The sequence below is a fragment of the Eutrigla gurnardus genome (assembly GCF_963514095.1).
Source record: "Eutrigla gurnardus genome assembly, chromosome: 15".
In the NCBI taxonomy this organism is placed as follows: domain Eukaryota; kingdom Metazoa; phylum Chordata; class Actinopteri; order Perciformes; family Triglidae; genus Eutrigla; species Eutrigla gurnardus.
In genome coordinates this window covers 21,264,653-21,274,567 of record NC_139938.1, presented here as the reverse complement: position 1 = coordinate 21,274,567, position 9,915 = coordinate 21,264,653, and the positions used below count along the sequence as shown (strand labels likewise).

The 9,915-nt window shown below is 41.8% G+C and overlaps 2 protein-coding genes across 2 annotated transcripts; one reads left to right on the top strand and one right to left on the bottom strand.

The window, feature by feature from the left end:
- Positions 1-1,927: 1,927 nt before the first annotated feature.
- LOC311025466 (BPTF-associated chromatin complex component 1-like) lies at positions 1,928-6,310 on the bottom strand. The gene is made up of 6 exons (XM_084028380.1): positions 5,977-6,310; positions 5,112-5,206; positions 4,930-5,031; positions 3,579-3,808; positions 3,269-3,373; positions 1,928-3,180 (listed from the first exon to the last, which is right to left on the bottom strand). The coding sequence occupies exons 1-6, from the start codon at positions 5,995-5,997 to the stop codon at positions 3,116-3,118; spliced, it is 618 nt and encodes a 205-aa protein (XP_083884506.1). The 5' UTR covers positions 5,998-6,310; the 3' UTR covers positions 1,928-3,115.
- Positions 6,311-6,415: 105 nt separating this feature from the next.
- rnasekb (ribonuclease, RNase K b) lies at positions 6,416-8,134 on the top strand. Its single transcript, XM_084028381.1, has 3 exons — positions 6,416-6,628; positions 7,322-7,404; positions 7,521-8,134. The coding sequence occupies exons 1-3, from the start codon at positions 6,551-6,553 to the stop codon at positions 7,663-7,665; spliced, it is 306 nt and encodes a 101-aa protein (XP_083884507.1). The 5' UTR covers positions 6,416-6,550; the 3' UTR covers positions 7,666-8,134.
- Positions 8,135-9,915: the final 1,781 nt, after the last annotated feature.

Sequence of the window (9,915 nt, the reverse complement as noted above, 5' to 3'; positions counted from 1 at the left end):
ATTGTATATGAAAACTCAAAATAAATGAAAATCTGTATAATATGACTAAGTGTGTTACTCTTCTCTCTTCTGATCAGAAATCAATTGTGTTCTTTTTGTAGTTTTTACATTGAGGGTGCCATCAAATTCCAAACTTTTGTTCTCATGTCTTATATTGGCCTCTTTTCTTTGTCCAGAAACGTTTTTGACCACTTTTTTAGACATAATATACTGACTTATTTTTCCAACAAACTCGAAATTAGTCCGTTTAGATTGTCCGAAAAAGTTGTTATACTTTGTCGAAAAAAGGTGTAAAACAAAAGTCAGTTTAGTTTGTCGAAAAAAGTTGTGAAATAAGTCGGTATACTTGGTCGAAAAAAAGTTGTACAAAAAAAAGTCAGTATAGTTTGCAAAAAAAACATCAGTTTAGTTTGTCGGAAAAAGTTGTAAAAAAGTCAAGGCAGAGTTTGTAAAAAATAGTTGTGTAAAAGGTCAGTTTATTTCGTCGAAATAAGTCGTAAAAAAGTCATAGTATAGTTTGTCGGGAAAAAGTTGTGAAAAAAAGTCAGTATAGTTTGTTGAAAAAAGTCAGTATAGTTTTTTGAAAAAGTTGTGAAAAACGTCAGTTTAGTTTATCTAAAAGCTGTAAAGAAAAAGTCAGTAGTTTGTGAAAAAAGTGAAAAATGTCAGTATAGTTTTTTGAAAAAGTTGTGAAAAACATCAGTTTAGTTTGTCGAAAAAAGTTGTGAAAAATGTCAAAGAATATTGTGTCGAAAAAAGTTGTGAAAAAAAGTCAGTATAGTTTGTCAAAAAAAGTCGCTATAGTTTTTCGAAAAAGTAATGAAAAACGTCAGTTTAATTTGTTGAAAAAAGTTGTGAAAAAAGTCAGTATAGTTTGTCAGTATGAAGTATAAAGTCAGTATAAAGTCAGTAAAAAAAGTCAGTATAGTTTGTTGAAAAAAGTCAGTATAGATGGTTGAAAAAAGTTGTGAATAAAAGTCCGTATAGTTTTTTGAAAAACTCGTGAAAAACATCAGTTTAGTTTGTCGAAAAAAGTTGTGAAAAAAAGTCAGTATAGTTTGTCAAAAAGTCATTATAGTTTTTCGAAAAAGTAATGAAAAACGTCAGTTTAATTTGTTGAAAAAAGATGTGAAAAAAGTCAGTATAGATTGTTGAAAAAAGTTGTGAAAAAAGTCAGTATAGTTTGTCAGTATAAAGTATAAAGTCAGTATAAAGTCAGTAAAAAAAAGTCATAGTATAGTTTGTCGAAAAAAAGTTGTGAAAAAAGTCAGCATGGTTTTCGAAAAAAGTCGTGAAAAAAGTCAGTTTAATTTGTCAAAAAAAGTCAGTATAGTTTGTCGGAAAAAGTCAGTTTGTCGGGAAAAGTCCCGAAAAAAGTAATTGTTTTTTGGAGCCATCAGACTCCATTTAAAAAAGATATAATTTTAAATGCTACATACTTATTGTAAGTCGCTTTGGACAAAAGCGTCTGCTAAATGACCTAAATGTAAATGTAAATGTACATTGCTTGCCAGCATCTGGTCATATTTGGCCTCATGAATGCTGATTAATTTAACACACCAGCCATATTCAGTGGAAACTCAACTCCTGAATCAGCTCCAACAGTGTTTTGAGATTGGTGTGGTGGATGTGAGAGGTCCATGTGAGACTCGGTACACCCCCCTCACAGACTTGGATGTGGGTTCCCGTCGAGTCCCTGAGAGTTCAGGTCTGTCCCACGGTCACATCGTCAGCTGCACAAGGACTCCCTCGAGTACTCTTTGAGCCCGTTATGCCCACTTTCTGTAAGTCAGCATCGATGCTGACTTTGCCTGAGGGAATTACCCACAGTTCATAGCGTTGTTACGTGAAACACGGGGTTACCAGGAAAAAGCCCAGAGGAATTAAAAAAAAAGGTAAACAAAGACAACGGTGCATGCATTGAATATTACATTTACACAGAAACATTAACGATTTAATAGGTAGCATAAAACACTTGAAATCATAGGAATGTCATCATAGGCTACACACCATTATTATTTTACACACCTGGTTTAATCATCAACCAGTTATTTTAATGTAGCTTCTTGAAGCTGTTTCAACTAAAAAGAGTGAATGCATGATGTGACAGGTCCGTCCGGTCTGTGATGATACGAGTCTGGAAGACGTTCGAATCAGGCTGTACATTTTTAAAATAAAATCCAACACTTTTAGATCACGTTTTGTGTCATCAAAGTAAAGTGACATGCCGAGTGCTGTCTCTTTTGTATTTCTACCATTTCAGACCTTCACAGCCTCTCAACCATCTACCAGGCGACGTCCGTTCAGTCCCAGAGGGTTCAGGGCTTCGAGGTTAGGGGGAACATTGGGATTTGGCTTTAAAATGTTACATTTGAGAACTAAATTTGGTGTTTTGGTGGAAATAGGAAAATGAAACACAAACATCCAAGAAAAAAAGTGTAGTTGTTTTTTTTACTTAACATAATCAAAACTATGTTTTTACATCTCACAGCCTCCGAGTCACAAAATGTTCAAGTCAAAAATCAGATTTTCTAGTTCTTCTACCATCATGATCGCCGACCGCCAGCAACGCCGACGGGTTAAAGGACACGTCGGCAAACGCTTACTGGAGCTCCAAATGTGGATTCATCCGCCGCTGAAAATAGTCCCCAACTAAAGCTCCACGTCTTCCTGCTCCTGACGTGAGACCGATCATCTAAACCCAAACGTTGGTTTGTTCAGTAAATTTATTCCGACTTTCATATCCTACAAATTATTTACCAAATAGTTTGACAGGAAATATCGTGTAACGTCAGATTTGATCGTCTGATTCCCCCGACGACGTCGCTTCCTCGGACGTCTTCAACGTTATTCTTCACGAAAAAACTTTTGTTTTCTCCTTTTTTGTCGAGTTTGCAAACGTGTCAGAAAATAAAAGTCATAATTCTGTCAACAAACATAAAAGCTGAAAATGTCTAAAAGAGAACTAAGCGGCCATTAAAATAATAATTATAATTATTAAATAATTATAATAAACGGTTTTAAATTTCTCACGTTTTTAAATGTAAAGTTGTTTTGTTTTTTTAACGTGGACAGACGGACGTCAGGAGTGTAACGGGAGCAGAGAGGTCAAAGGTCAGCGGGACAGCAGGGGGAGGTCGCTGGAGTTCATGATGAGGCTCGAGTCCAGGTTAAGGCTCTCTGAGGAAACAAGTCACACTGTTCAAAATCAAACGACATCATGGTGAGACCGCTGACTTCCCACAATGCACCTGGGTTCATACGTCACCTTGGTCAAAGTTGAGTTTCTTGTTGGAGGAGCCGTCGCCGAGTCCTTCGATGTCCACCAGGTCACTGTTGACATCCGAGTCGTTGAGAGCACTGAGGGTCACGTCTGGAGGGGGGGGGGGGGTGGGGGGGGGATGGAGGAACTGGATTTTTAAGTTTCTGATTCTTCAACAGCTTATCTGATATTTATTATATTTGTATTTGATTCAAATTTTCTGAAGCTGTAAATTAATTCATCATTAAACCTGAAACCTGCTAAATAAAAAAACAACCTAACCTAGTCAGCATTATCACTTCCTGTCATATCTCACCTGCCGTCTTCTGTTTCTTGATGGGCGGGGCCAGAGAGGGGCCGCTCTGCATGCCCGTAGCCACGACGACCTGCGAGGTCGGCACGGCAATCATAGCGGGAGCGGCGGGGGCTGGAGCTGGCACCATGGCGACGGCGGTTTTCTTGACCGTCTTCTTTGGGGACTCGGAGGAGATGGGGACTCTGCTGTCCTCGTACAGTTTCCTCTTCACGGTGCTCTTTATCTGAGCACTGCGGGACAAACATCGTAACATCAGAACATCGGATGATCGTTATGTATAACATCCTTACATCGAGACATTGTTACAACGCTACACGGTTACATCGCTACACGGTTACATCGCTACACGGTTACATCGCTACATGGTTACATCGCTACACGGTTACATCGCTACATGGCTACATCGCTACATGGTTACATCGCTACATGGTTACATCGCTACACGGTTACATCGCTACATGGTTACATCGCTACATGGTAACGTCGTTACATCGTAACATACAAAACGGTTGAACTGGCATTTGTCCTTATGACACATTCTGGAAAATAAAATTAAAACCATCAGCAAACGTGTCTTTCATTCGTAACAAGCAGCAATAATGACGAGTGATTAAAATTATATTGTGATTATTTATCGGTGTCGAGTCGGCCGGTGGTAAAGTGCAGCGAGCGGCCCGAGGCCGGAAGACAGAGATCACGTTTCAGTCAAGGTGGGAGATGACCATCGTACCTTGTGTTTGTTTACAGCGACGTTTTGAAGACATGTTGCTAGGCGACGCGTTACCAGGGCTACGCGCCACCAGAGCATTTAACAAGCTGAAAACGTCGATCCAAAGAAGATAACAAGCCGTTAGTTGCTGTGCAAGGTCGCCGTTGTATCGGCAACACGTATATGATGCACAGCAACTTCGCTTGTTGAAGAGTCTAGAAATATGCAAGACGAGCAAAAGTTCACCTTTAGTAGTGATGCCTAGAGAAATTGGAATTCCGACGCTGATTGAATACGTCATGCTGCCTGCGGCGTCGTAGCAGTCTCTCTGGTTCCGCAAAGCTGCGATGTTTTGTAAAAAAGAGACACTGTTGTTACGACGCAAAGCAAAGTTCTTTATAAACGGTACGATCGCGGCATATTTTTTACTCTTCTTTCCGTGATTACGGCGCAATCTTCTGTGTACAAAAACGATTGCATCACTCGGGACGGTCTGCTGTAGCAAGTGCGACGCCTAGTGGGAAAGGTCAGTATAATAAGGTTCGGTCCGGTCTTTGGCTTAGTATGAGACCGGTTTGGTTTAAACCGGCCCAAGCCTGGTGCAGAGAACCCGTTACCGCGGTGGAACCACAAGCTACTTACACAGTTCGCTCTTTGATCACCGTACTGATGTTGTTGAGGTCGTCTCCGAAGCGACGGACTGCCAGACGCAGCATCTCGATCTCCGTCTCCGTCCACTTGGCTCTGAGGAGGACACGAGAGTTAGTCTGGATCCCCGTCAGACCAGAACCAGACCAGAACCAATGTGTGTGTGTGAGTGTCACCCTGCAGGGCTGGAGTCCGACACCGGGTGCAGCTGCATCGTTAACTCTCCCAACTTGGTAAACGCTGCTCCGGCTGCCGAGAAAATCTCCCCGACCTAAAACCACCGTGACGAGGAAGTATTCACATTGTTACTGCAGTAAAAGTACTAATACACACTGTGAAATGTAGTTAGAGTAGTTGTAGTACAAGTATATAATTAAAGTTAAAGTGGTTGCAGTAAAAGTGCTGGAGCAGTATAAGGTTGTACTTGTATACCTGATGTTTTTGTATTATCACTGCTCCATTAATGTGTTTGTTATGTGTTTTTAACGCATCACGGTCTGACGTCATCGTCTGACCCGTGGGAACCTCGCATCGGAGGACACCTGACAGGAAGTAACTAAATGTAGTAAAAAGTACATTTAGGTGTAGAAAGTAGTATGGAAATACTCAAATAAAGTACAAGTACCTTGAATGTGTACTCAAGTACTGTAGTAAAGTCATCAGACTGTGTGTACATGAAATACGTCATTATTGTATGTGTGACGTCAGTGAAGAACCCGATCCACCAAACGGTCCTTTTAACGTGCCTGAGCATCGTGGTGGGGGAAGGTTCGCATCAGCGGGCTAGTACAGCAAGTACTCAGTACCGTTTAGGGATGTACGTTTAGTGTACGTACGATGTGCCGGGTGTAGTATTACACTACGTGTGGGAGTTGTAGTGCATTTGAGCACTTCTCGTGACGTCTGTATCTGCGCGGCAAATGAAGCCGTAAAATTAGGGGATTTCTGAGTGGAGTTGAGCGTGACCCGCTTTCTGAAGAGTTCGGATTCGGTTTCGCCGACCGAAGCGGATCTCTTCTTCTGGACCGGGTCGGGACTCACCTTGGCGGAGGCTGACGTCATGTCGGCGGCGGAGCGCGAGCTCTTTTTTTACTCAAACTTGTTCCTCGGGTCAAAACAATAACACGAAAACGCGCCGCTAGCTGCTAGCTAAAGTTAGCCTCCGTAACGTCAGCTAGCTCGCTGCCGTTGGCGCGCGCTTCCATAGAAACCTTCGGCGAGTTTCTGAGAACGAGGCGGCGGAAGAAACACATCCGGTTGGATTGATTATGAATCGATCGGGAGTGATTTATAGATTACATATTCAGGAGAAAACAACACAAACACCGCTCAACAAAGGTGCACGGAATAAAGGGAATGTTGCGCTACTTTGGGAGTTGAACGCCATTGGTCGGTTCGGGAGGAAGAGGCGGCGTGTAAACCTACCGGACGTTTTCATTGACCGCTTCACCCTGCGCGTCACTTCCGCTGTCGGATTTCACCGAGTAAACCCGAGCGATGCGGATCAGCTGACCGACTACGAGGCTCCGGCGTCCTTCCATGGAACGTCTCTCTCTTTAGCGGATCAAACAAAGTCACCAAATCAGCTTCTGATCGATCGATATCGAACACCGACATGCCGTCGCTTCTGTTCTGCGGCCCGAAGATGGCCGCGTGCGGGATAGTGATCAGCATCTGGGGTGTCATCATGCTGGTAAGACGTATGGAGCTCCGGCTGGGAGGGGGCCGACTACTTCCTGGAGCTATACTGGTTATTCGTCTTTATCGGGAATAAACGATCATTTTTGTAAATTATTATTATTATTATTATTATACTACATGTGTCGTGTGAGCTCACGAGGCCACAAGGAACGATGCACGAGCCCTCGGTCAATAAACCGTTGGGTCTCATGTAAATAGACGGCGCCCAAGTCCGTCAAGCTTAATGTACATGACGTGATATCGCCGCTACGGTGATCGATACAACGATGGATTGATCGGTTGTACTGAACGCCGTGAGATTTACGTGATGCATGTGGCTAAAGCCTGGGTTTACACTGAGATGAATGGCGACTCTGAGGAGGAGACGTCTCCGTGTAATCCGCTGCCATATAACAAATGTATTTCATTTTTTATGTTTGTTGGAGATTTGGCAAGTTATCGATCAGCACGGATATTAACGTGTGTTCAGTTGTTTTCTCGTATTTTTAGTCTAATCAAATTGTTTTAACCTCGGGAGAGAAAAAAAAAAAAAGAATCATGTGACTTATTATTTTTTTCGACCCTCACGTGATGTTTCAGAGCAGGAAGTCAGTTTTTCCACCAGCAGAATGTGTCAAATAATAAACTCATAGTCACATGCATGAACTAAACTTATAAATAATCCCAATAATAATTCTGCTTGCAGGCGATGTTGGGCATTTTCTTCAGCGCCAAGTCGGCCGTGCTGATCGAGGACGTCCCGTTCACCGAGGAGGACATCCGTAACGAGTGAGTCGCTATGAACTCTGGACCTTTGAGTTTTTAGAGAGGTCATCTCTGAGGGAACAGGAAGTCGTCCTCAGAGGTAACCCTTAACAATAAAACGTGTGTTCTCCTCTTCGCAGTAAAAACCCCCCCGGGAACATCTACGGTCTGTACAACCAGGTCGGCATCAACTGCTTCATCGCCGCCGCCATCTACGTAGCGGTGGGCGCCGTCTCGCTCTGCCAGGTGCGACTCAACAAGCGGCAGGAGTACATGGTCACATAGACAACCTCTGACCCCCCCGACCTCTGACCCCCGACCTCTGCGGGCCATTTACATTACAGTTTCCTTTACAAGCGACCAATCGGAAGCCGGAGTCTGGAGGTGGTCACATGTCACCCGACTTATTTATTTTTAGAGTTACAAGCGTCTGTTTGTTGTTGTTGTTGTTGTTGTTGTTGTTGTTGTTGTTGGTTGAAAGGTGACGACATTCCTTTGAACAGTCATTCATGCTGCATGTCGCGTAAACGTAGATCAGACAGGAAGCGACGTGTCAGCATTCCCAGGAGCCGCTGCCGCAACCGCCGGTTTCTTCGAGTCGGAGACGCCGACGATCTTCCCGCTGTTTTCAGAAGAAATCTTAAATGTGACGGTGAAAGTTTGTTTTTTTCGTGGAAACAAAATGAAACGTGTTTAATGTGACAAATTCTGGTGGAAAATCATTTGCAATAAAGTGTTTGTGTAAAAAGAAAAAGTCGTCTTGATTATTATTTTTTATAAATGTGAAATATTAAGATTTGCTTGAACAGAAGGTGAGTTGTGTGCTGGACTGTGATTGGTTGGGAGTAGCTGCGATGTCATTAGGCTCGTTGAACAAGATGAACCTAGCCTGGAAAGTAGATGAGAGCGGCAGCAGCAGGAGGCGGAGCATAGTCAAATAAGTATAAAAAAATATAAAGTATAAAATGATGCCACTAAATATAAGTAATGTATGAACATAATGTATGAATATTAAACACTACGGTGTAGTAGTGTATCTGCTGTTGAGGTAGTATCATAGAATCTAGTGCAAAGAAGTAAAGTTTGACAGTTATACATATAGCTTATTAAATGTGTATCTGGCAGCTCACGAGCGTTAAATATTAGACTCGCAGGAAATTTGCAATTTAAACTAAGAGCCAATCAGCTGTTAGATGAGGCGAGAGCCAGGCGTTTCCCATCATGCCCCACGTCTCGCAGTTGGCAGTTCTGCGGCGCCTGGCTCTAAAATTATTTCATTTTTTAATTTTTACGTTACGTTTTTCATCCACAGAAGGGAATCTTTAAAGTGAAACCAGAAAAAAAAGCATTTTTAACCATTTGAAATGTTGTTTTCGTTCATATTCTCCCCCAATATAACAATATAACAATAAATCAAGATCTGCTCATTTTTTTTTCTTCCTGGAAAACTAAATATGATGCTTACTTTCATCAGCTACCAACCAATAACGTTGTGACATCATCCTTCAACCAATCAGAGCTGCAGACGGTGGTGAGCTACGTCAACATTCAGTCGACTACGGAGGTCAGTTAAACACAACAAGATCAGTCTTAAAAATGGATCAACTTGATTTTCTTTCTCATTGGCCCTGCTGGGCTTCCGTACAACTCTTTTCATTTGGTCCCATTTTACTTTGAAGTACTTCCTCCCTAACTGCTACGTCACCCCACATCACAAACAAGGAAGTAAACCAGCAGCTGAAAAGTGCGGGAACTTAAAAAAAGTTGTTTTTGTTCGTTGTTCACTGAAGGAGGAGGAGCTGTGAGTTTACAGCCAGAGCTTTTTTTAAATCAACAGTCAACATAGAAATACATATATTCAACGGTGAAACATCTACAACTGAATATTATTTTAGCTGCTTTTCTAGATCAGCAGGACAACAGGCAGGACGACAGCAGGACGACAGGTTTTTATCTCCACGAGGGGAAAGTCTGAGTTGTTTCCACCAAAGTCCAGCTGGCATAAATGTGAGTCGTATAGTAAAATAATATGAATACAAACGATTAACTGGATGTTTATGATGAAGACGGTTTCTTTTAAGATTCAAAGGGTTCATTGTCATATGTACAGTAAAGAACTGTGTTTCCCTGTACAATGAAAGTCCACAGAATGCCAACAACCCAATTCTATGAAAAGACGTTCCCTGAGATAAAAAAAAAAAAAAACATTGCCAGATTATAAAATCATACATTTATGAGGGAAAAAGTGAAATTATAGTATCGTATAGTATAGTATCTGATGTAGTCACGATGACTCACTATGAAGTAAACTAACCCGTAATACCTGGAACACCTGGAACACCTGAGGGCTATTGCACAAAACCTTGAGATCATAAGCCCTCGAAATAGGGATCTTTGTATTCTGCTCAGACACGGACATAATGGGTATTTATTGAGGAACTAAAGATTAAACAATGTGAATAAAAGAATACAAATGGACTTAATATGAACACACACAAACACACAAACAGTGTACTTGAGATAAACTGATTAACA

Excerpts from the sequence above, each read along its gene's own strand:
- LOC311025466 (XM_084028380.1), bottom strand. The coding sequence starts at position 5,997 with ATGACGTCAGCCTCCGCCAAG. Across the intron at positions 5,207-5,976 it reads TGACGTCAGCCTCCGCCAAG|GTCGGGGAGATTTTCTCGGC; the intron begins GTGAGTCCCGAC and ends CGGTGGTTTTAG. Across the intron at positions 5,032-5,111 it reads TCGGACTCCAGCCCTGCAGG|AGCCAAGTGGACGGAGACGG; the intron begins GTGACACTCACA and ends TGTCCTCCTCAG.
- rnasekb (XM_084028381.1), top strand. The coding sequence starts at position 6,551 with ATGCCGTCGCTTCTGTTCTGCGGCCCGAAGATGGCCGCGTGCGGGATA. Across the intron at positions 6,629-7,321 it reads TCTGGGGTGTCATCATGCTG|GCGATGTTGGGCATTTTCTT; the intron begins GTAAGACGTATG and ends TTCTGCTTGCAG. Across the intron at positions 7,405-7,520 it reads GAGGAGGACATCCGTAACGA|TAAAAACCCCCCCGGGAACA; the intron begins GTGAGTCGCTAT and ends TCCTCTTCGCAG.